At 43.6% G+C, this 26,190-nt stretch overlaps 1 protein-coding gene across 1 annotated transcript in view; it reads right to left on the reverse strand.

Moving 5' to 3' along the window:
- Arsb (arylsulfatase B) overlaps positions 1-26,190 on the reverse strand; it is a 161,904-nt gene that overhangs the window by 71,876 nt on the left and 63,838 nt on the right. Inside the window, exon 5 of the mRNA XM_052159435.1 lies at positions 9,853-10,096. Within this exon, the coding sequence (XP_052015395.1) occupies positions 9,853-10,096 (244 nt within the window). The remainder of the gene's footprint in view (positions 1-9,852; positions 10,097-26,190) is intronic.

Here is a 26,190-nt window from a genome sequence, read left to right on the forward strand (position 1 = left end):
CTGGAGAATGTAGGAAAAAATTTCGGTGATAGACCATGTCACCAAGAGAGAAGAAAGAAGAAGAGAGAAGGACAGGTATCTTTTGGAAGATGAATGACAAAGGTAGGAAGTGGCAGGAAAACAGGTTCTGCGATGCACACAGTCAGCAGTTCAGGGGAGTCCAACCACGGCAGGAGGCAGCAGCATCACAGAAACCATCGGCTCTGCCACAGTAACACAATTTTACTTTCTTTTTCTCCTTAAATTTTCAAGTGGACTCTCTCTCTGCAGCTGAGGCTGTCCTCAAACTGTAAACCAGTTTGCCTTCAACGTGGCAGTGATCTGTCACAGGCCTGAGATTGCAGGCGTGAGCCGCCACACTTCACTCTGACTTCTCTTTTGAATTGAGGAAGAAATTAAAGTCCCCAAATCCCACCCCAGCAGATGGCCTGCTATTGCAGGTCTAGGAAAAAAGAAAACATACACAAACAGGGACAGGCAACAGATAAGAATCTGCCACGTGTCCCAAGTTTCCAGGGGAATTGAATTCAAAACTCTTGGCAAATGAAATCTACTTTCCTACTATGGAAAGAAAGTCACAAGCAGAGGAAAACTGCCACATGATATTTCAGTATGAAGCAAATATAATTAACTCAGTAACTGTCGATATATAAAAGCTGTAGTATTGCTTCCCAACCTTCTGAGTAGAATTAAGCACAAACAAAATGAAATAAAACAAAACAAAACAAAAAAACAAACAAACAAACAAAAAACAACCCCAAAAAAACAGGAATTGGAAATTCAAAATCCCTGAGTACTGACCTTAGGTACTGACCTAAAGGAAGAAAATGGAATGAAAAAATAAATAAGCAAGACCAGCATGGTGGCATATTCCTATAATCCAGTGCTGGAGCAGCACCACTGCAGCCTGCTTGAGCCCGGCATCAACTACTCAGGGGGTGTCAGGCCAGCACGACCACAGTGTACACACTAACTAAAGAAAAAAGAAAAGGTGCTGGAGAGATGGCTCAGCAATTAAGCGCACTGGCTGCTCTTCCAGAGGTCCTGAGTTCAATTCCCAGCGACCACATGATGGCTCAAAACCATCTGTAATGGGATCCAATGGCCTCTTCTGGTGTGTCTGAAGAGAGCCACAGTGTACTCGCATACATCAAATAAATAAATAATTCTTTAAAAAATGTATCTGTAACTTTTTAAAAAAGAAAAGAAGAAGAAAAAAAGAAAGAAGAAACAGCAGCAGAAGCAAAAAGAAAAATCTCTCAGAAACTAGAGCCATGACATGCAACTAAAAATATGCCAAGGCAGAAAGAGAAGAGAGATAAAGAAAGAAGATAATTCTTAAAAAGATCAGAGAAAACTTCTAGAAGATCCAAATAACTACAGTTGAGCTTCTGAAGAAGAAAAGGAAACAGTGGAAGACTGTGCTTAAACCCAACTGTAAATATCGTGAACAAAAGGTCTGGATGCATAATTAAAAGACAGTACTTTGTATCTGACCCAGAATGGGTCACCTCTGAGACATAACTAGCCAGTCTTTGTCACAACAGTGACAATAGCAATCTTCTGAACCTCCAAATGAAAGGACCTGTCGCTTGCCAAGGAAATTAAATTGGGTGGAAATTAGACTGATCCACAGCAACATATGAAACAAACAGAGACACCAGTAGTAGTTCTAAAATCTGTGGAAGGACAGTTTGAGACAGAGTTATTTTAGTCATTGGACATACTCTTAATTATTAAGGTTATAGAAAATGTCTTTTGATGGGCATGTAAGAATCTAAAGAATCCTGAAAAATTTATATGAGAAAAATTCTTTCAACGAAGAGACAATTGTGGTGGATGCTTCAGAAATGTCTAGTATTAAGTGTAGAATTGAGGGCCTAATTGTGGAACAAAATCGTGGACAGGAGAACAGAGTTTTCCATATTACATGCTCTGACAAAGTAGAAATAACATATTTAATAACAAAGCTAGAAGACCTAGGAAGTAGAAAGGTAAGGGTTAACAAGCTAGGTGAGTCCCTTATGGATAAGAGCATTACCAAATGACATGAGTTTGTTGGGGAGCAATTGAAGAAAATATAAACTGCTCTAAATATTAAAATTGCTAATAAATATGAGGTAAGAGTAGAACATTAAACAAAATGACAAAGTTAAGATTTAAAATGACAACTGTAGTAACATACATATAAATAAATCTTACCCAATAGAGTCAAATATGCTCAGATTGGATCATAAAGCAAAACAAGAACTGCGATTAATTGCTACAGAACACATCATCTTCTCCAGGACATGTGGCATGGTCCAGGGGCTAAGTCTTGAATTTAAAGTGAAGAGATCATCTCAGGACCTTTGGACAATTCCACACCTCCCCTCCTGGAAGAGAGAGGCTCTTTACATTCCTCAGAAAGACCACTGGGGGACTGACCATTGGCCACCCACAGATACCTCACTCCCTAAGGACCAATCAGTTTAAAAGTCACACAATCATATTGAGTTGCTGATGCTCTATTCCACCTCTGGAAACTGAATTAAAACTTGCTGAATAGGCCGCCCAGGGTTGCTGCCTCCCCTTAGGGTGCAGGATGACCCCAGTGTGCTGGAACAATAAATTCCTCTTGCTTTTGCATTGATCTCTGGCTCCGAGTGTTTACTCGGGGGAATCTCCAGGAGGTAAGTCTCGACAGAGTCTTACAAAAAGACTGAAATACCAAAAGCATCTTCTCTAACTATGGGAGGGGGAAGTCTAGAACTCATGAAAATGGAAAAGAAAGTGGGACACAGTGAAATCAAGGGCACAATCGATTTCTTATTGGTTATTTCTGTTTTTAGCTAAGACACAGAAATGGGCAAATGGGATTTATTTTCCATGATTCCTGAACAACTCAAAAACAAACAAACAAAACCCAGACGGGACGTATAAAGCACAACACTGGATAGCAGTCAAAGGCACTGATGCCTGATTGGTGGGAAGTGCTAAGCTGTGCAACTGCCCCAGCCTGAGGGAGTTCCTAAGTGCTAACAGAAGAAAGGCAACTGAGGGGGCCTGGCAGACTCTCCAAGTTAAAGACACAGAGCCAAAAACACAGAGTCCAAGGAAAAGAGCTCCATAGAAGAGAAAACTATACAAATAGAAGCTGGGAGCTTTGTAGAGGATCCCTTAGAGTATTGCTAACTACTACTTACCACCAGGGAGAAAACAATCTGAGAGGTTGAAAGGGACTGTGCTCAGCATTCATACTAGGTGAGAACAGCTCGTGGTGTCTTAGACTGGCTTTGATTCACTTGCTAAGGAATAAATGGCCCCAAAGTACTGTCCCAAGCCTGCTTAATTAAGATACAAAAGCATTACTTAGCATTAGCTGCCAATCACTGGAAAAATCAGCTTCTCTGATAGCCCCGAGAGCTGCACTAATCTATGGATACGAAGAGGAGTACTGTCTTAAGTGTTTTACTGCTGTGAACAGACACCATGACCAAGGCAACTCTTATAAGGACAACACTTAATTGGGGCTGGCTTACAGGTTCAGAGGTTCAATCCATTATCATCAAGGCAGGAACATGGCAGCATCCAGGCAGGCCTGGTGCAGGAGGAACTGAGAGTGCTACATCTTCATCTGAAGGCTGCTAGCAGAATAGGTTGAGGGTATTTAACCCCATCTTCACAGTGACACACCTACTCCAGCAAAGCCACACCTCTCAATAATGCCACTCCCTGGGCCTAGCATTTATAAGCCATCACAATTACTTAGAAGGCAATTTGATACTATGACCATGTAGCAAAATGATAGTAGTAGAGTCTCACTACTTAGGGCTTGTGATCTTGCCAGTCATGGGTTCTTGACTATGCTTACAGTACTAGGTATAAGTTCTTTCCTATAGATTAGGCCTGAAACACAATCAGAAAGCAGTTGGTTACCTCCACAACATTCATGCCACTATTACACAGCAGACTTATCTCAAATATCTATATTCCACCCTTTCCGTCAAGGCTCAGGGAACATTACAGAAGAGAGGGCGGAAAGACTGGAAGAACAGAGATTGGGAAGGCCTGCTACAAAACAGTATTTTCTGGACATAATTAGTGTTGTTTTTATGAACTCATGGCAGGTGCGGAGACCTGCTTAAGACATGGACAAAGTTAAGCCAGTCAAAAATCCAGCATGGGTCAGGGAGGAACCCACAAGAACCCTCTCTAGCTGGGGAGCTTTTGGCAATTTATGACTGAAGGAAGAGTCCATTTTCATCAGCCCCTGGTAGGTTGATCATGCTCCAATGATCCTACACCCGTGAACATATAGACAGAACTATTCAGTAGATTATATAAAAGGAGGAAGGACATGAAATATTGAGAGATAGGATGTGGTGGTAGAGATTTGGAGGTTTTGGGGACTGAGGGGTAGGCATGATCAAAATACATTGTGTACATGTACAAAATTCTCAAAGAGTAAATTTTAAAATGCATTTTTCAGAAAAGCATCATTCAAATAAATGTACTGACAACTGAATCTCCGACCAAAGCAAGAAGATTCACAAGAATACAGAAAGGTTAGCAGTCACCAAGGTAAATCTGAGATGCTTGACACTGAATCAAAGATTGACTGACATGGGAAGATGACCCGTAAAGGGGATGTCCAACTAGTCACAACCACCTGAAAGAGACATGCATGTTGGAATTGCTTGCGAATTCACAGTTACCCGAATTCATACTATGGCAATGGCATTGGACGTGTTCAAGGAGTTAAACAAAGTTAAAGCAACAGAGTTTAGCTTTTAGAAGTAAAAGCACCAAAGTGTGAGATGAAAAACATCCCAGCTGTACTTAACCAGTGATTGGACTTTGAGAGAAGATGATAAACTTAAAGGTTGTAATAATTAGTCTTGGCTGTGCGAACTTGATTGGATTAAAAAAAAAATGTCCAGAAGATTAGGAACATGCGCTTCTCAGTGTTTTCAGGAAAGATTAAATCACGAGGGTTCTGACCTAAACAAATCATTTAATCCACTGACAGATCTAAAATCTGATTAGACCACTGGGAAGTGATGCATGCCTGGAGGGCGGGGCCTCAGCTGGACGAGTAAGTGTGTGAAGCTATGTCTTGGTCTTGTTCGCTTCCTGCTAGTGGCTGCTATGTAGTGAACAGCTGACTCTCTCACACACCTTTGCCATGATGGTGCTCAGTCTCCTCTGCTTATCATGGTGGGTCCAAGCGATGAGTGCTCTTGGAAGGAAGAGAAACGACCCTTTTGAAAACAACATCACTGTCCTACTGAGCTTTAACTGTCAACCTGACACAGCCTAAGTTCGTCTGAGAGGAAAGCCTCCACTGTAGAATTCCTCCTGGCATATCTAGGGTATTGCCTCCATTAATAATTGATGCAGAAGGGCCAGGCCCACTGTGGGCAGCACCATCCCCAGAAAGGTGGTGCTGGGATGTATAAGAAAGTTTGTGACACATGATCCAGAGAGCACCCAGTAAGCCACAAGCATGGTTTCAGCTTCACATTCCTGCCCCGAGTTCCCTCAGTGATGGATTATGATCTGGGAGTATAAATCAAATAAATCCTTTCCTCCCCAAGGTTCTTTTGGTCACAGTGTTATATCACAGCAATAGAAAAACAATCTAGGACAACCCTAGAACTCTGATATTTCTCTTAGCAGTGTAACATTTTGAAGCAAGATTAAGAAGAATTGATGTCTGCACTCTGACAGGGAGCTCTGATGTCCTGGCCATCGTTGATCTCCATCTATTACTGTCACGCCCATTTTATGAGCCTCTGCTGAACTCAGAGAAAACTGACATCGCCTTAAAAAATGGTTTTTCCATTTCTGGAAAAAAAAATCTCCCATCCTCTGGGCATAGATCAAGTGTCTCTGACACTTGGCTGGCCGCTTGTTTTTGCTGTGTTGGGAAGACAGCTCCAACTCCAGTGTGACTGGCCACATTTTGGGTACCTGCCGCTGGGTACAAGATGCCCTGCCACCGATGTGGAAAAACTTGCATGGAGCCAGGGGCAGAAGCAGGGGTGTTTTTTTTCCCCAGGAATTTTAAGATTAAGTCATTCTTCACTTATGGAATAGGAATTTGCTGGGTTTTCAACAGAGGGAGCCTGGAAATGATGTCTACAGATTAAACTGTAGACACGAATCTGACTTAAAAAACAACGGAAAAGGAAGCCCACTTATGATACACCATACTTGGTCATATGCTTTTAGTAACACTCCTGAAGAACCCAGAGCTCTCACTCCCTAATGAATTGATCACCAAGAGAACATTCTAATGCTAAAGAAAGACAGCAACTTGGAGTTAAATGGTGACCACATATTGTGCCAATTTCTCTGCACACAGAAACCAGAGTCTTAAAGGTCACTCCTGATAGAGATAATCTTAATGAAGCATGGGTTTATCAACTAAAATCTGGTGATACAGATGAACATCAATGATGTGGACTGTGACAAAAATAATAGCCTATGGGTTAGGAACGCAAAATGTACAACAGAGTAAGTATACATTTCTAATATGAAACAAAGCAAAAATAAAAACTGACTGGGCTCCCAGCATGCCACGGTGTGACCAGATCAGAACCAAGCAGCTTTACCTTGTTTATATTTTCTTTCCTTACTTTTCATGCATGTGTGGTGTGCATGAGTGTGTGTATGTGCATATTTGAATGTGTGTGAATGCACACATGTGCCCATGTGTGTGGAAGCCAAAGTTAACATCCCCTGGATGGTGTGAAGAAAACATTTCATTGGGGCTGGCTTACAGGTTCAGAGGTTTAGTCCGTTATCATCATAACAAGAAGCGTGGCAGTGTCCAGGCAGACATGGTGCTGGAAGAGCTGAGAGTTCTACATCTCGTCCTGAGGGCAGGCAAGAGAAGACTGGCTTCCTCAGGAAGCTAGGAGGGAGTTCTCTCAAAGCCCATCCCCACAGTGACACACTTCCTCCAACAGGGCCACACCTCTTTGTAGTGCCACTCCCTGGGCCAAGCCTATTCAAACCACCACACTAGCTTAGACACTGAATCAGGGTCTCTCTGAATCCTGAGCCAGGCAATTCAGCTGGTCTCCCTAGCCAGTTTGCTGCAGAGATGCCCTGTGTCGTCACCTCCCAAGTGCTAGGATTATAGGCAGACCACTGTGCACCCTGGCACACGCCCATGAGAGTCTGAACTTAGTTCATGTTTGTTCTGCAAGCACTCTGCCCATTGAATCATCTCTAACTTTTTTTTTTTTTTTTTTAGATAAAAGCTGCTCTGTAGCCCAGGATAGCCTGAAATTTGACTTCCAGCTGCTTTAGGATCCTGTGTAGTAAACCCAGCTTTTCTTTCTTCTTTGTCAGCCTTCAGTGACTGTCACATTTAAAGTTGCTGATAGACATTAGCTGAAGTCAGCATTGCTGTGCGTGGATGTTTTTATTTTCTGAAGATTTATTTATCTATTGTATGTATATGAGTACACTGTAGCTGCCTTCAGACAAACCAGAAGAGGACATGGATCCCATTACAGATGGTTGTGAGCCACCATATGATGGCTGGGAATTGAACTCAGGACCTCTGGAAGAGCAGTCAGTGCTCTTAACTGCTGAGCCATATCTCCAGCCCTGTGCATGGATGTTTTTATTTCTTCCATTGTGAAATGTTATTTGTTTGTTTATTTATCTATTAATTTATTTTGCACTAGAGAAGCAAATGAGGCACAGGCTTGCCTAGAATTTTTTTCATATTTTCTTATGTGTAAGATAATTTATTTGGACATTCTTACATGCTTATGTCTTTCAGTGAGATCAGCTTCTCTCTCTCATTTCATTTGTCCAGAAAGCTAGATTTTCTTTTGAGTGTTGTGGTTCAATTTTCTCCCACGTAATCCCTGAATTGTGAGGTGGCGGCTCAGCAGTTAAGAACACTTGAAGTTCTTGCAGAAGACCTGGGTTCAGTTCTCAGCACCTAATGGTGGTTCACAACTATCCATACTCCAGTCCCAGGGATCTGACACGCTCTCCTGCCCTCCATGCGAAGCAGGCATGTATATACATTCAGGTGGGCAAAATTCATACACATACATAATTTTCTAGAAATGACTTTTTTTTTTTAAAGAAATGACTATTTTAGACAAGAAAAAGTATATACTTATAAATGAAAAATACAAATGGGAAAACAGTTTTTTCAAAGACTAGGAAAGGCTGTGATGAAAATGAACATTTCTAATCATCAAGGAATAAGAGTATTGTAGCTCACCTAGAGAGAAAATTATGGTTATATATAGCCATAAATAAATATGTTTATAGGTGGCCATTTTTCTTTAGCACAATTAATTTAAAATTATATATATGGTTACATATACATACATACATACATACATACATACAAACCTATGTTTCCTAAATATAGACAAAGATTTTATGTGGGGTTAGTTCATTTCAGTGCTATTGATTAAAACATCAGGCTGGGGCTGTAAAATAGCTCAGTGGCTAAAAGCACTTTCTGCTTTGGCTGAGTACCTGGGTTTGATTCTCAGCATCGAAATGGTAGCTCACAAACAATTAGAACTCCAGTTTCAGGGGATCTGATGCCCTCTTCTGGTCTCCATGGATACTACTCATGTGGTATTTATACACATATATACCCATGAAATGAAAAATAAATGACAAGTCTGTTTTGATATAGCAAGGAGTCTCCATCAAATAGTATTTGTTAGAATCAGCAGGCTGGCATAATAAAGAGCCAGTTTATATATAGCAATTGATTATAAAAATGATTATTTTTCTTTAGCACAATTAATTTCATATCTGTTAAATGAGAAAAAAGATGCATAAAAACAGTGAAAAAATACATTTGTGCATGTACACATGTGTGTGCATGCTACTAAGGATTGGACCTGGGGCTTTTGCATACTAAACCATCCCTTTACCACCAAGCTACATTACTACCCCTGAAATGAACCTTTTAAAGGGCAAATGTTTAGGTTTAAAAAAAGAAATTTCAATAGTTCTAGGCTCTACAGTTAACTTGCAAGTTTTTTTTTTCAATTTGTCACAAATTGGAAATGGCAATTCCTCTTGTGGTTCTGCGGTATACTTTTATGGCATTTAATACATAAAGCACAAAATGTGTTGATTACTCTAAGGAAGCATCTTCCAGCCTTCGGGGCATGCACCTCCCTGCCCTGCAGGTCGCATTTCCACACCGTGGGAGTGAACCAGGGGCAGGACCATCTCTGCAGCTGAGAGCAGGCCCTGCTCCTGTATGGTGTCCCTCACACTCAGGGGATTCTATTTATTTCCTTCACCCTTATCTTCATCCAAAGCCCGCAAAGTCATCTTGCTTCTTTAGGTATCTCCTGGTTTAATACTTTTCTCCCTGATTCCTGACACCACCGGAACTTCTTGGGGGCCAATGTTTTGCCTGAATTATTTGTTCCTAATTTCCCAGAACCTAGGACAGAGCATCACATAGGAGATACTCGTTAACGAGAGAGGACCTAAGCACAGTGGCTCCAGGCTCCTACCCAGTGCTTCCTACTCTCTCCAGTCCTCCATTTTCCTACCACTCACTGGGGCAGGTGCCCTGGCTTCCTGCAGGAATCCGGCAATACCCTATTGTACACCACGGAAAAAACTCTCAGTTTTAAAGACCTACAGGAGCATGTGATCCTTCCTGTAACAGAACCAAAATCCCACATGTTAAGACTCAGAACATGTAATGGCAATATTTGGAAGGCATTTCATTTCTTTTTAAGAAACCTTTAGCTGGACTGTCATCTTACAAAGGGAAATGATCATTTTCCATCTATCATGTTAAGATGATGGAATTTCTGTCCTGGCAACGAATGGGGCAAGTCATGCAGATACCTGATTGTTTTCCACACGTTGAAGCCATCCAGAGGTTTGGTTCCATTGGTGCTTCCCCCAGCCAGATGCAGCAGTGTTGGAAGCCAATCGGTGATGTGCATGAGTTCCCGGCTCTTCACGCCTTTCTGTTTCAGCAAGGGGCTTGCCACGAAGCCTGCTCCTCGGATGCCCCCTTCCCACAGGGTCCCCTTCCTTCCTCGAAGTGGCCAGTTATTGCCTCCAGACCTTGTCTGCCCACCATTGTCTGAAACACAGATAAGCCTTGGCATGAGTGGATGAAAGTTATCAAAATGGAGTCATTTGTGTTACACCATAACAGACAAGAATATAATGAGTGAAGCTAAGGTTATGAAAGGGGGGGATCTCATGCACACAAGGATCTCATGCACACAAGGACCTCATGTGCACAAGGATCTCATGCACACAAGGATCTCATGCACACAAGGATCTCATGTGCACAAGGATCTCATGTGCACAAGGTTCTCATGCACACAAGGATCTCATGTGCACAAGGATCTCATGCATACAAGGATCTCATGCACACAAGGATCTCATGTGCACAAGGATCTCATGCACACAAGGATCTCATGTACACAAGGATCTCATGCACACAAGGATCTCATGTGCACAAGGATCTCATGTGCACAAGGATCTCATGCACACAAGGATATCATGTGCACAAGGATCTCATGCATACAAGGATCTCATGTACACAAGGACCTCATGTGCACAAGGATCTCATGCACACAAGGATCTCATGCACACAAGGATCTCATGCACAAAAGGATCTCATGCACACAAGACACACAACAAGAAGAAGCTCAGAGGACTTTACAGAATCACAATCTTGACGGGGGTGGAGGAGGCCATGTTACCTTATACCAGAATACTCCTGCCAGGACAGCCATCCAATAACTGTCAGTCATGGCCTAGTGCTGCTCCTGCTTCTCATCTCTGAGAAGCAGGCCAAGAATTATTGCTTCAAAATACCTTAGCAAGCTTCCTCAGTTTCCCTTTAACAATATCCTGTGTACCGACCTCCTTAAAAGTACTTATGGGTAACAAGAAACCACGTTTTCATTGTAATGCTCTCTGCTTTCATAGAAACTCATTATCTTTGAGGCTCTGTCTGTTAATTAGGGGGGAAATGAGAACGTTATTGCTCTTTTAAAAACATTTTAAATTATATGTGAGTGTGTGCCTGTATGTGTGTATGGGCATAAGAATGTAGGTACCTGAGCCGGGTGTGGTGGCGCACGCCTGTAATCCCAGTACTTGGGAGGCAGAGGCAGGTGGATTTCTGAGTTCCAGGCCAGCCTGGTCTATAGAGTGAGTTCCAGGACAGCCAGGGCTACACAGAACAACCCTGTCTCAAAAAACCAAAGGGAAAAAAAAAGAATGTAGGTACCTGGAGGTCAGAAGTCCCAGAGCTGGGCCTGCCCATGGTTGTGAGCCAACTTCTGTGTAAAGGTAACCAGGTCTTCTGCAAGAGCAGTACAAGCTCTTTTTTAAAAAAGATAATTTCTTTATTTTTATTTTATGTGCATTGGTGTTTTGCCTGTATGTCTGTGTGAGGGTGTTAGATTCCCTAGAACTGGAGTTGCAGACAATTGCGAGATTCCATGTGGGTGCTGGGAATTGAACGCAGGTCCTCAGGAAGAACATTCAAGACTTAACTTCTGAGCCATCTCTCCAGCATGCCCCCCCTCCCCACAGTAGCACACATTCTTAAGGGCTAAAGTTTGTCTCTGGATATTAACTCCTTTATAACTCCTGACCCTGTCTTGCCTCCCCATCTTTCCAAATGGTTGTGAGGGTTTCAAGGACTTTGCCTAAGAGTGACCCAGACAGTAAAAAGTGAGGCATGGTATCTTTTCCAGCTGGGACTCTTAGAATACATTCAAGGATAGGTTTCCACGTAACTCTTGTTAAATGGTTCTTGAAGAACAGTGGTGAGAACTCTTCCCTGTCCCTACTCCTCTACTCCACTGGACACTGTGCTCTAGTACCAGAAGTAACCAGGCTCCGCCATCACACTTAACTGATAAAAGACCTTTAAACCTCTCTGAGCTCTAGTGTGGATAAGCCTGGGCAAAGCCATGGATGAACTTTACATGTACTGGACAACAATGCACACTGCAGGCGATGAGAGCTGGGATTCACAGATTCAGGAAAAGAAACCTCGGGGGAGCATCACTTGCTGACTCAACACTCCTTCAGAAGACCACAGCAAACCTTTCAAGATTGTCTTGGAGCACTGGGCATGGGGACACATGCTTTCAATCTCAGCACTCTGGAGACAGACACAGGTGGATCTTTGAGTCAGCCTAGTCTACACAGTGAGTTCCAGGAGAGCCAGAGCTACACACACACACACACACACACACACACACAGACACAAACTTTGGCTCAGAAAAAAACAACCAAACACACACATATCACATACATATACACTACACACACACACACACACACACACACACACACACACACACACAAACCTCTGTCTCAGAAAAAAACAACCAAACACACCACACACACACACACACACACACACACACACACACACACACACACATACACATACATGGGAGACAGAGCTGGGAGAGAGGGGAGTCCTGGAAGAAAACTTCTAGCACTGAAACTGGTCTCCGAATTGCCAATATTCTCTGGTGACCCGAGCCCTTTCTTAACTGGGAAAAGCAATGGTTTCTTCAGAGCCCACAAACAGCGCAGTTAGGAGAGAAAAGTGGGGCCAGTCCCTTCCTTCTCGGCAGGATGGTGAGATGAAGCTTCGGTCACACCATACCAGGGAAGAGAAGGGTTTTGCTCCTCTTGCCAGCCAGGTGCGGGCTCAGGATTAAGCAATGAGTTTGGATTATAGAAAAGAAGCAGAGATACTTCTTGTATACCAAATTTGTAGAATATTTCTTTCCAAAGTACCCAGGTTCTAAGGTAACTTTATATAAATACTTAAATATGCAAATATATGCAAAACTTTTATGTGCATGCATATTATATTTAAGCACTACTTTTTAAAACCACTGTTGTTCAAGTGAATCACAAGATGATCGTAGGGTTGACCTGCTCCATAGAACATTCCACACAGAACTCTCTTGTCCTGCGGGGTGGAGGGGCTGCTAAGACATCCTGTGGATACCTGAAACCCTGATAACCACACTCTGTTTTTCCCTATACATACACCTATAATAAAGTTCAATTTATCTTCCTTTAATTTTTTTTTATGTGTATGGGTGTTTTGTCTGCATGTATGTCTGTGCAACGTGTGTGCCTATGAGCCACCATCTGGGTACTGGGAACTGAACCCAATTTCTCTGGAAGAGCAGCCAGTGTTCTTAACTGCTAAGCCATCTCTCCTGCCACATGAAGTGCAGTTTCTAAGTTAGGCACAGTTGCTATCAACAACAATAACAATGAAATTGAACAATTACAATATCCTGCTGTAAAGTGATTTTAAATGCATTCAGTGGCACAGGCTGTTGTCCCGGTGGAGGAAGGAAGATGTTTCTCAGCCCAGGCATTTGAGAGCAGCCTAGATGATACAGAAAGACCCAATCCTAAAGCTCTGTGGCTGTGGTTTCTCTCTTGCATTGGTTACCGCACTATATGCTGCAGGAAGGAACATTCCACATACCGGTTGGACAGAAGACAGAATGCACTATATGTCTGCATGCAGAAGAAAGTACAGTTTAAACCGTGGAGGTCATTTATTTTATAAGTTTCCACTTATTATTTTCAGACCATAGGGGACACAGTGGACTGAAAGAGTAGAGCCCTAGGCAGTGAATACAGAGGACTCTAGAATACAGCACAGGGTATCTATGGGAAACAATAACCCAAAACATATAGGTGCTAACTTGACATCAGGTACCAGATGGATTTCACAAGATCTCAAGGCCCAAGATGGGACAGAGACAAAATTGACAGCTAGGGTTGTCTGCTCACTAGCTGGGTGATCAGGGACAACAGTTACCTCAGTTTCCCCATCTTCCTTGTGAAGACTACAATTCCTTCCTCCTGCTTTAAAGTTAGAATGTAATTATATCACTTAGGATTACTTTTGCTAAGGCTTCTAATGCCTGAGTGTTCAATAAATAGTAGTGACTGTTATCCTACCCACAGCCATTCCAAAACTCTATATTATAATGGCCTTGTGACTTGGAGAAGAGGAGGAGGAAGATGAGAAGGAAAAGAGAGAGGAAAAGGAGGAGGAGGAGGAGGAGGAGGACTGGAAATAGTTGAGAATGAAAAAGCTAGCTTCTAGTGAGGACAGTCTGAGCTCCAGGTCTCTCTGCCTTACAGTGCCAGGGCCTGGCAGTCCTGGTGTGGCGTGGGCTTATGAAAGAGCTTCATTTCCCTAAGCAAACCATAGGCAACATCAGCCTAGCAGAGAGCTAGTGCACCCTCCCATGAGGTAGAGGGAAGAGAGTCACTTCCAGGGGCCTCTTTTATTGCTCTGAGGAAAGCTATCCAGGCTCCATTGTCACAGAGATGGAGTGTCTAACTCATGTTCCTTTCTTTGCTTCACAGAGAAGAGTGTAGAAGGGTCTTGGGTTAGGCTAGATGAAAGTAACACCTCTTCAGCACATGCCTGGTGACAATGGATCTTATAATTTGATATCAAAGGTGTATACAACCTTTTCTTCAAACTCCACTGATTTGTTTTAATATTTAAAGCAATTGTGATGTGTGCGTGTGCGTGTGCGTGTGCGTGTGTGTGTGTGTGTGTGTGTGTGTGTGTGTTTATGTGCACATGTGTGCAGGTGCCTGCAGAGGTCAGAAGGCTGCACTGGACCTCCTGGAGCTGGAGTTACAAGCAGGAGTGAGCTGCTAAGTGAATTCCTGAAACCAAGCTCGAGTTCTGAACACCTTACCCATCTCTATGCATCCCGTATTGCATTTTTCCCACCCCAAACCCAAGGTTCAGTCACTCATGCAAATTTATAAAATACACATTCCACATCACCTTCACTACTCACACAGCGTCAAGACTCTATAGCCAATACTTCAAAGAAGGAACCCCACATGTGCTCAAAAATACACTGGAAGCTGAGGAATACTGAGAGTGGGAGAAACAGTCTTCTTCATCAGGGAGGACACCGGCTGGTTATCAAATACCAAGTGATCACCCCTGAAAACAAGTAACACTGTACAGACTGAGGGTGTATGTATATATTTAGGAACACATGCATATATACATATATGCGTATAACATAATGAAAAAAGAGGTCGGAAACTTGAGAGAGCAAGGAGGGATATATGGAATGGAAGGGTTTGGAGTAAGGAAAGGGATGGGGAAATGATGTAATTATATCATAAGTGCAAAAAAATAAATGATTTTTAAAAATTTACAAGAAGGGCATATTTATAACCTGGCGCCATGAGTGGCTGGGGCGGCACAGATCCTGTTTTCCTCTGCTGTCTACGCTCTGTAACAGAAGTGCGTCCCTTGCTATAGAGGCTATGAGGCCGTTGTCTCTTTTTAAGCAGACACAGTTCTTTGAAATACTAGTTAATGTGTCTATCGGTTCCACATACTTGTGCTCAATGGAAAATACTGGATGGTGGTAGCGGTGGAGATCAGAGGTGGTAGGGACAAGGGCGGCTCTGTCTGGAATCTGATCCTAGTCTGAAGGAGTGAGTCAGAGAGGAAAACATTGTAAATCGAATCCGGCCACTGCAGCTACTGCAGGAACTGAACGCGGGCTCCACGCACCGGTCGGCAAAGGGCCAAAGCAGTGAGTAGGGCTGTTTTTGTGATTAGCTCGCCATCCTGTTTCTGCCATTAGCAATGATGGGCTTTCCTAGCACCAGTTAGCAACATGGTTTCCTCTGTTAGTTTTTCAAGACTGCTCTGAGCAGAAACTATTGTCAATCGCCACACCTGTGATTTCCCCCTGATTATTCCAGATGTGCAGGGGGCTTCAGCGCCCCCTGGGGGTGGCACCTCTACACTGCAAGAATGCATGTGTTCTCATAAAATACAGTAGAAAAGGGAGTTTCTATATTGATCTATATAGGTGGAGATGTTTACAAGGACTATAGAAATACCTTATTTCAAGCATACGACCTCTAATTCTCCCTCCTAAATCTCTACATGGCCAGGGTTAATTTTCTCTTGCTAAGAATTCATTTTCAAGAGAATATTTGGTTTCATTTCTTGACTGACTTATGTAAAGGCTTCCAAATCAAAATAAGATGGTTCCAGCTCTCCAGGCTGGAAACTATGAAACTTTTTTTTCCAGAGAAATGTTCTTTTTTTTTTTTCTTTCAGCAACATTTTGGCAGACACAAAACCTAATTATAAAACCTTTGCTGTCTAGAAAAGAACTGTCAAAATAAAACAAATGCTGTCGAGATGCAGACTGTAAATCTCACTTTATTATTCATTATCGAATAAAAATAGCTGTCAGAAATCATGGAAAAGCATCAGTTAGCCAAAGATCTGAGCAAAAACATCAAGCCTATGAAACTGACACCTCATCTGTCTCCAGCTGATAGAAGTTAAAATGGAGCCATGACAACATTGATTCTTAGGACCCCCTCCCCCAAACAGTCTAGTGGCTTTGCTGTGTGGCCCAGGCTTCCCCAAGACCTTCCTCCCACCCCCACTGATCTGAAACGCAAAGAGTCCTTCCTTGCCTGCTGCCAGAGTCCAGGCTTCTCCACAGCGCCCCCCTGTGGGTGTGCGGGGTTAATGTGGAGAAACTCCATTCTGCAAAGGGGGGTGGGGTGGGGTGGGAAGGCTCTTTGTCCCAGAGCTAGCTGTACCTGCTGGTTGATAGCTGACTCTTTTGGATTCATTTTCTATATTACTAAATGCAAAATGGAGAATTCATCTTTGTCTTAGTGTTATCTACAGGTCTAGGGAAATTCAATACTCTTGTGCTAAAAGTAGCCATCACATCGGATGCTCAAATGGACATTCGCCTTGCCGCATTCAAGCACCTCTGCCTGGGCTGGACACGGGCTCAACTCTGCGACTGATGACATTCAGACTGGCTCTCCAGTTCACCACCTACTGCCTGGGGTAAGGCTGACCCCCCTCCTGGGTTCCTGGGATAAGCAGGTTTCATCCAGTTGCCACCAGGAGTGTTTTTGTAAAGATCCAGACTTATCAGGCCTCTAATCGTTTACGACTCAGCTGACTGCCCGTCACAGGAAAGTTGAGGCTCGAACCCCACTCACAGAATCCTTTACACACACGGCGGCAGCCTGCTTTGTGGGCAGCCTACCTATGAGTGCTTACGCTTCCATTATGTGCATCTAAGTTCCCCCACTGTTAGAATATACCATGACCTTTCAGGCTAACTCAAATAAACCGGTTTCCTCACATAAACACATCTTCCTTCATTTCTACTGGACTCAAACCTTAAGGCCTACGGTTAAATGTCAGATCTTTGGTGAACCTGTTACTCAGTGCCCCAAGCCTCTCCTAGGCCACACCCTTTTCTCCATCACTTCTGCTTTGCTCGTTTTCATTGGCTCTTCCTGGCTTTTTCCTCCCTATAACTCTTTCCTCAGAGCTAAGAATGAAGTTTGTTGTTTGTGTTTGCAAGGCCTCACAGAGGACCAACTAACAGAAAAAGAACAAATACAGGAAGAGAAGGTCACCAACTTCAAACAGTGAGTGAAGACACTGAGAATTAACACCGGGCACCACACAGCTCTCTGAGACCCCGCCCAGCCATTGCCTAATGGTGACCAGTCATGCAGAGGTTTGGGGGCTGCAGAGGAGCACTTTGGAAAACACCTCCCTGGAAGAGGCTCTCCGGATCACAGCTTAACAAATCTGGTTTGAGTTCTGCTGTGTGCCAGGGCTACCCTAGCTCTGGAGCATGGTGGTCTGTGTATGAGGCATACAAACTCCTCTCATGGTATAAGAAAAAAAGACAATGGGCGGTGGTGGCTCATGCCTGTAATCCCAGCACTCTGGGAGGCAGAGGCAGGCGGATTTCTGAGTTCGAGGCCAGCCTGGTCTACAGAGTGAGTTCTAGGACAGCCAGAGCTATACAGAGAAACCCTGTCTCGAAAAAACCAAATCAAAAAAACAACAAAAAAAACCAAAAACAAACAAACAAACAAAGAAAAAAAGAAAAAAAGACAAGATCCCTTCTTCCTTTGTAAGCAAGAACCTGACCTGTTAAAGGAGATGAAATCAGACAGCTATAGAGACGGCTCGGTGATTAACAGCACTCGCTACTTCTGCTGGGGACCCAGGTTTGGTTTTCTGTATCCACGTAAGGCAGCTCACAACTGCCTGGAACCCCAGCTCCATGGCTCCGACAGCCTCAAAATAAACCATTTCTTTTAAAGCTCAAACCAGAAGGGCGGTCACATGATCATTACAAAGCAGACGGCCCACACACAGGGAGCAGGCTGTGCAAGGGACTTTTTCAATTATACGGGTTCTTGACATGAAGGCCAAGATCTTTTCAGTTAAAGATGAATTAGCTATCTTTTTTTCCTTTTCTTTTTTGTTTGGTGTGGGGGGTGGAACTGGTTGTCTCCTACTTGTGAGGCAAATGGTCTGTCTCTGAATCCTGCCCTCAGCCCTCTGAAGGACAGCTAGGTGTGAACACGTTCCATCCGGATGTTTTAGGACTGTGGTGGCCTTATTCCACTTTGCTAATTTCACTGAAACACGTTCGAGGCAAGCGCTGTGAATTCGGGCAGGATATTCCACCCCTGGTAGGTACTGGAGCTACCTTCCCAGGCCCTGCGCTTAGAACCCTGCTAGATTGCACACTACACTGGGAGCAAGTTTTTTTTAAAGTGGAAGAATGGAATGAATTATGGTGGATTTTGTTGTTATTAGGGAAAACTTAGGACTCTTTTCTCGTTGTACGGGTTTAAATGAAGTTCATCAGTTCACTATGATTTAGTAATGGTGGCCTGAGACTCGAATGAAGCATCAGAAACTGAAGACGTATCCAGATGCTCATCTGAGTATCTCCAGGGGTTTGCGGTGGTTTCTTTACTAAGGCAGATAAGTGTTGAGATGCTGGCCTCCGGCAAACACTCCTCAGCCCTTTCCACCCTGACAGCAGCCGGCAAGGGAGGATCCTGCTGGGTGGCTCCAAAAGGATTCTGGGAAGGTGGACAACTTGGCAGCTACTCATCACTGACTAGGCCACCAGAGAGCTGAGATAAAGGAAGATGGATGTGAGGAGAGGCCAGAACCAGGGCTGTGGGACTCAAAGGAAGGATTGTAGTGCTGAAATAAAGCAACTTCCTCATTCTGAGGAAGGAATGTCTTTGCCTGGAATAATGAGAGACCACTGAGATTTTTATCTCTTCTTTGAAATGTATTAAGGGCCAAGAGACACAAAAGTTCTGTTGAAAGACTAAAAACACTTGCTCTCTCAAAGTCACGATGGGACTGGGAACCGGAAAAGAGTTCTAATTTACAACACTGTGGTCACAGGAAAGTGTTTTGTAATTTAGAGCATGGGCATCCACAGATTTGGGAACTCCTTAGATGAAGTTGTAAGATCAGCACAAAGGTGGCCGGCGGCCTTCTCTCCTCTCCAAGAGCAGAAAGACACTACGTTTAATCTTTGCTCTCCAGATCATCTAATAAGCAGTTCAGAAGGATCTTCTATACTAAGCAGAAGAACCAAATGTGTGTTCTAGGAAAAAACAAAAACAAAACCTGTGAAATCTTCTGTCTTATAATTTGATCTTACAGAGAATACTCAACTTTAAATTCTTTATTTTGTTTAATTTTTTTTAATCCTTTTTACAAACTTCCACGCAAACTACATTTGGGGGCCCCTTAGGAGTATTTACTGACTAATCATTTAACAACTCTTCCAAACCTAAAAACCATTCTTGATGGTCAGGTAATTCTCCACTAGTCTGCTGCTTAATCTTTCAGTAATCCCATATCAGCATTTTACTGAATCTCTTTAGGGTTACTTAGAAAGGCACTCAGGGAAAATCAAATTGAGTGGCCTGGGGGCTCCGTTTCCTCCTAGTGCTTCTCTGAAGCTTTGCCAGATGCTAAAGGACCCCACTGGTGGTTGGCACTCAGCATCAGGAGAGGCAGACAAACATTACAAGAACAGGCCAGCACTTCTGTCTGAAGAACAGAGGAGGAAACACTCAATGGTGGACACAAAAATAACCCCATAAGCCCAAACATGAAACAGTCTGATTAAAAATATTGAGATACTGAGTGCAAGAAAAAGATTGCCTTTAGATCTGCAGATGACCCTCACTGCAAGGCCAAATGGAAAAGAAAACTCTCGGAGTCCCCAGAATACTAGACTTTCATGTGGCCAGAAGCAGCCCTCATGCCAGCGAAGTGGGAGTAACGCTGCGATTCGGTGACCCCGGAAATCCCAAGCAAGCGCACCAGCTGCTGTAGGGAGCATGGCTGGGAAAGATGAGGTGAGAATCAGGCTGGACTCTCTGCACTCTGTGCCCGGCAAGAGCAGCGTAAGCAAACGAGGCAGGAAGCAGAGGCATGTGAACCGCCAGGAACCAGGACGAAAGCGAGACCAAACAATCAGCTAAAGCAAAACAAACATCTCCGAGTAGTCACAACGGGCTCACGGAGTCCAGCCTATCAGAGACGAGCGCAGGACCTGTAGTGTCTCCCACGCAATTCTACCGACAGACAGACAGACAGCCTAAAATCTGCACCAGGAAGCAGGAGACTCTCTCCACAGAAGAATGGACGAAAGCCTGGGTGTCAAAGACAAGCCGTGCACTATGCCTGCTTTTCCAGCATCAAGTGATCTCCTTTCCCGTATATTAAGGAGAATACTATATGAAACATATTAGAATAAACGGTTAGAATGAATATCTTCCATAGATAGAGAGAGGCTCAGGACACAGTTAAGGATGGTTTAGACTTAAGGAAAAACATTTTATATTCCATATTCACACCATTGTTTCAATCTGTATTGATATGAGGTAGATCTTTATAGCTGTCTCTTCCAGAATCGCCTTCATGTGCATATGAAATCCATGCTGAAGTGATGTTGGATTTGAATATCAAAAAGGAGCCACCCGTAAACCAAACAGGATGTCCATGGTGGCCTTTAGCTCTAGCAATGACGCTTCCAGATAGCAAGGTTCTCATTCCTTGTCATTCTTGTCACCTCAACCCAGGAAGCCATCAGGGCAGTCAACGCTTGTCCCCTGGGGACAGTCAGCAGAAGACTGAACTGGCATCTGACTGGGGCAGTCATTCAGAGCTACTTAGAGAAGAAAAAGGAACAGCAGAAAAAGCAAGAGAATGCAGCTGTATCCCTAAGAAGATACTTTGGTCCCCCAAGCCCTGGAAATTCCACCCCAATGAAGAATGATGGTCACGGGAATTGAAGAGTGGTCAGGGCTACCCCCGAGAGGAAACTGAGGGCAGAGGAGGGAACAGCGAGGCTCTGCATTTTTGGATAGCAGGCCACACCAGAGCATGGGGGAAGCTCAGGTCCACTCTTGAGTGTTCTACACGTTGTTGAGAAGCACACAAATGAAGTGGTGGTGGTACAGAGTCCCTGCACCAGGCAGGGCCGGAATGGGTGAGAAAATGGCGGTCTGCTGGGAACAAGAATGTTTCCACTGAGCCGAGGGAGCGTGGGGGGGGGGGGAGGGAGGGCTGTGGAGCGGGCACTCCCACCCTCTGCCCCAGCTCCAGTCAGTCAGAGGGGAGCCAGGAAAGGAGCCTGTAAATCCACTGAGATGACCTGCACTGACCAAATACGGGTATTGTTTTGTTGTTGTTAATAAAGATTATCACTGGCTAAATGACTTATAAAGGCATCAGCTTTTAGGGGCTGCTAAATCCAGGCTCATAGGTTCAGTGAAGGACTCTCTCAGTGCTGTATAAACCCATCTATGGCAGAAAACAGGAGGGCTGAAGAGACGGAAGGGAGAGATTTTACAACAAAGCTATCCCTGCAGTGACAGCCTTAATCCATCCATAGCCGCATCTAAACCCCTGTCTCTCAAATACAGACACTGGCAATTAATTTCAGTTTGGGAAGAGACATGCAAACTATCATATGAGGTCCTTCCCCCAACACACACAGAGCAGAACAGGAACCCAGGCAGTCCTGGATTCACTGATGAGGAGAAAAGAAGTTATGTATTACATTTCTAAGTTTGAACCCGGAAATCTGTGATTACTCTGAGGGGTATGAGCATTTTAATTTTAACAAAGGTCTTAAGCTTGACAGAGGGAAACAGTTTTTGCAACACATAATACTATTCTATGTTGATTAAAAAACCAAACACCGGGACAAAACTAAATCAAACCCTGACCGATTCTGACCTTATGACATACACTGAAAATGAAAGACAGATATGTTATAGTCCAACCACAAAGAGACAAAGAACTCAATTAAAACATGGGCACAAGGTACAAAGAGACATCACTCCAAAGGTTCATAAATGGCCAATGAGAACAGAACAAGGTCACTGGTCACTAATTAGGCACAAGCCAAAACTACAGGCAGTGCCATGTTTATACATACTATAGAGTACAGTTGTACTAACAACCCGACAGTGTCAGCGTGGAGCAATGACACCAGCTATGGGGACGCGACACTCCCTGTATGTCACGACACTCCCTGTACGTCACTACCGCTCCTTGGGAAAACATTTAGGTGGCTCCTCAGAAAGGTCCCAGGTATACTAGCGACTTTATGTCATCACAGAATACAATAAAGTACAGATTCCTGCTACAACACGTTAAAACATTATACTAGGCAAAAGGGAGATATACAAGTGACCTAATACCACACGGTTTTATTTATAAAACATGTCCGAAGCAGGAAAATCTATACAGAAAACGTAGACAGTGGTTGCAGGATTGGGAGGGACAGGAATGGGAACAACTGATAATGAGTACAGGATTTCTGTTAGAGCTGATAAACATGTCCTGGGACAAGATGATGAGAGTGAATGCACAACTTTGTAAAAAAAAAAAAAAAAACAAAAACAAAAAAAAAAACCTGCTCACTTTTAAAATATTATGGTATGTGAATTATACCTCAAGAAGCAATTGTGTGATGTCGTAGCTTGGTTTCAGTTGCTGGGATGCACAGACTGAAGGGGCTGGAGAGAGGGCTCCGTAGTCAGGAGAGCACTCACTGCTCTCCCAGAGGACCTGGCTTCCTCACCACCCACATGCTGGCTGACAACTCTCTGGGCCTACAGTTCCAAGGGCTCCAATGCCCCTTCTAGGCTCCACTGGTGTGTCCGTGCGTGTTACACATACATACATACAGGCAAACATTTATAGACATCAGCTAAAAACAAACCTTTAACAACACTAATGAAAAGCAACTTGAGAGAAAAGGTTATTTGGCTTATACTTCCATCACTGAGGGAAATCAAGTCAGGAACTGAAGGCAGAAACCTAGAGGCAGGAAATGAAGCAGAACTCTGAAGGAGAGTTGCTTGCTGGCTTGCTCCCTATATCTTACTCAGCCTGCTTCTTATACAGCACAAGAGCGGGCACCCAAGACTGGCGCTGTTCCCAGGAGACTGGGCCTTCCCACATCAATCATTAATCAAGAACATGCCCTACAGATTTTCGTACAAGCCAGTCTGATGGAGGTGGTTTCTCAACTGAGGTTCCCTCTTTCCAAATGACCTTAGCTTGTGTCAAGCTGACATAAAACTAACCAGCCCATAAATAAAAAGGAAATAAAAAGGAAAGACTGATTAAAGACTTAAAAGCAAAACAAATCCTATGAAACTCTTACAGAAAAACACAAAATAATTTGTGCATCAGAATAGGTCAAAGGTCTCTTAAAACTAAGTCTTTGGGACACTACGCTTGCCTTTAAGAACTAGTAAGGCCCATAATGGAGTTAAGAGGAAGCAGGGTAGGTGATGTGACTTCAAAAGGAAAGAGTGCAGTTCCGGTCAGCTGCCAGGTACCATCACACTGGAGTATCCATCGTGAATGTGCTAGTCTTTGTCTGGGTGACAGGCTTCTCAGAGAAGACATTTCACAAGTAGCAAAGCTCTTCCTAGTGTCACAGGAATGCACACAGCCTGCTTCATGGAAACCGCACATGCTCACCACTTTGCCTTGCCTAGTTCAGAACATGTCCGGGATGAATCTTGAGGCACGGGGTGGACTCCTCTGGGCAGGTATTTCAAACACCAACCTAACTTATCAAAAGTCCTAGGTTGTGGGGCACAGCCAATTCTTCATGCTTTTGCTAGTCCGTCACATTGACTTGGTTTCTTATAAATAAAACACACATGCACATGCATGTGCACAGACCAGCAGCTATGTCCTGGAGCCAGTGAGTCTCTCTTAACTTTTCCAACATTACTTTGATAAGCCCATTTCTCAGTGGAGCCTATAAAACATGCATCAGGCACGAGAAACACAGGATTCAGTTTTGGAAAGCTTTCTGTATGTAGCCAGAGAGACTGCCTCATTGTTTATTCCATTTTTGGCTTCCTGAAAGTTTAAATATGAATCAAGTGGAAAATGACTTCAAAATAGATAAGGGATTACACAAATCTTTCCTGCACTTTGCACAGCCATGAAAATATGTTAACCCTCTCAGACATGAGATGGTATGCTGGTGGTTGCTTTCTTTTTTTGTTTTTAAAATTACAGATGAAAATTCCGTTGTTCTATATGCATTTCCATGACTTTGACAACCACAGAAGAACAATCATACAGGGCACCCCAAGAACAGGGCACCCCAGGAGGACGCCTGCACTGCATCTCTGTGCTCAGGTTACACATCCCTCTGTCCCTCGTGCCACAGACATCACTCTATCTCTGAATCTTTGCTTCTGTGGCAATGTTTCATTAAAAATAAAATCCCAGGTGTGGTGGCACACACCTTTGATCCCAGTGTTCAGGAGGCTGAGGCAGGTGGATCTCTATGAACTCGAGGGCAGCCTGGTCTACAAAGAGAGTTCTAGGACAGCTTGGGCCGTTACACAGAGAAACTGTCTCGAAAAACAATAAACAAACAAAGAAACAAACCATTTTTTGTTTTCGTACTTCATATCAACACAATAATACAATAAACTGCCAATAAAAAAAACAAACAAATCAATAAAAGCTCAAAGTATAATCTTAAGCCTAGCTTTCTTTCCTCTGCATTATGTGTTAGCAATCCACCCAGACTGGCGTGTGTGGCAAGCATTCCTTATACACTGTGGGAAGCACCTAGTTACAGGTTTTTTTTATCTGTTATCAATGAAGTTAGACTTAGTGTGTAGCTCAGTGGTAGAGCATTTACCTGGGATATCTGAGGCCCTAGGCTCAACTCTAAGCACTGAATGAAAGAGTGTATCTACAAGGGTAAAGTGTAAAATTGAAATTTAAAAGAAAAGTCTTACGTAAAAGAAAAGTCACGTAGTGAGGGTGACCTTGAACTCCTGATACTCCTCCCTCCTCCACCTAAGGTCTGGCACTTCGGGCAAGCACCACCGCAGGCAAGCACCACCGCAGGCAAGCACCACTGCAGGCAAGCACCACCGCAGGCAAGCACCACTGCAGGCAGGCACCACCGCAGGCAAGCACCACCGCAGCTGTTTGAAAGGTGCTGGGCTCAAATCCAGGGTTTCTTGATGCTTGAGCAGCTCCACATGAGCCACACCCTTGGCCTCAGGGCTTACATTTTTTAAAAAATATGATTGTTATCTTTAAGGCATTGTTTTTGTAGTTTGTTGAGTAGGTGTTTCTCCATCTTTCTTTAATCTATACACAGACCTTTCACTAAAATCGCAGTATTTTCAGACATTTCTACTTCATAATATTTTCTGCATCAGGTTTTTACTCCGGGAAAGATAATGCCCTGAGATCCTTCTTTCCCGACATTTGAAGCAGTGTAATCCCATGGGCCCGTCCTGACCTTCGCTGGTTGTTTTCTGCTGCCATCTTCCTTTGGGCCACTATAATATATTCGAGATCTCAGTGCTGCAGTTTTCAGTTAGATGCCATCTGTGGGTTTAATTTGCTCGTTTGTTAGGTTGCAGCTCCATTTCTCTGTTGAGAACTTAACACTCTTCATTCAACAGTGTGGCTGACATCTCATGGAGAAGGACTTCCATAAACGATTTAGCTCACAGGAATAGTTTCAGCCTGACCGGGACAGGCCTCTCCCATACCCACAGTGGTGACTGTAGAGACTCAGGGCTGCCCGAGGTGCAGGGAATAAGTGTTGGATACAGACCCAACCCTACACGTCGCTTCTACCAACCTAGAGCTCTAAGGCTCTAGGAACATTGTGGAAGAGGAGGCAGGAAGTACGTAAGAGCCCGAAGAAAATGGAGGAGGGCTATGAATGCCATGCCCTAGACTAGGTACAACTCATGTAATTG

This window comes from Apodemus sylvaticus, chromosome 16, assembly GCF_947179515.1.
Source record: "Apodemus sylvaticus chromosome 16, mApoSyl1.1, whole genome shotgun sequence".
Taxonomy (NCBI): Eukaryota; Metazoa; Chordata; class Mammalia; order Rodentia; family Muridae; genus Apodemus; species Apodemus sylvaticus.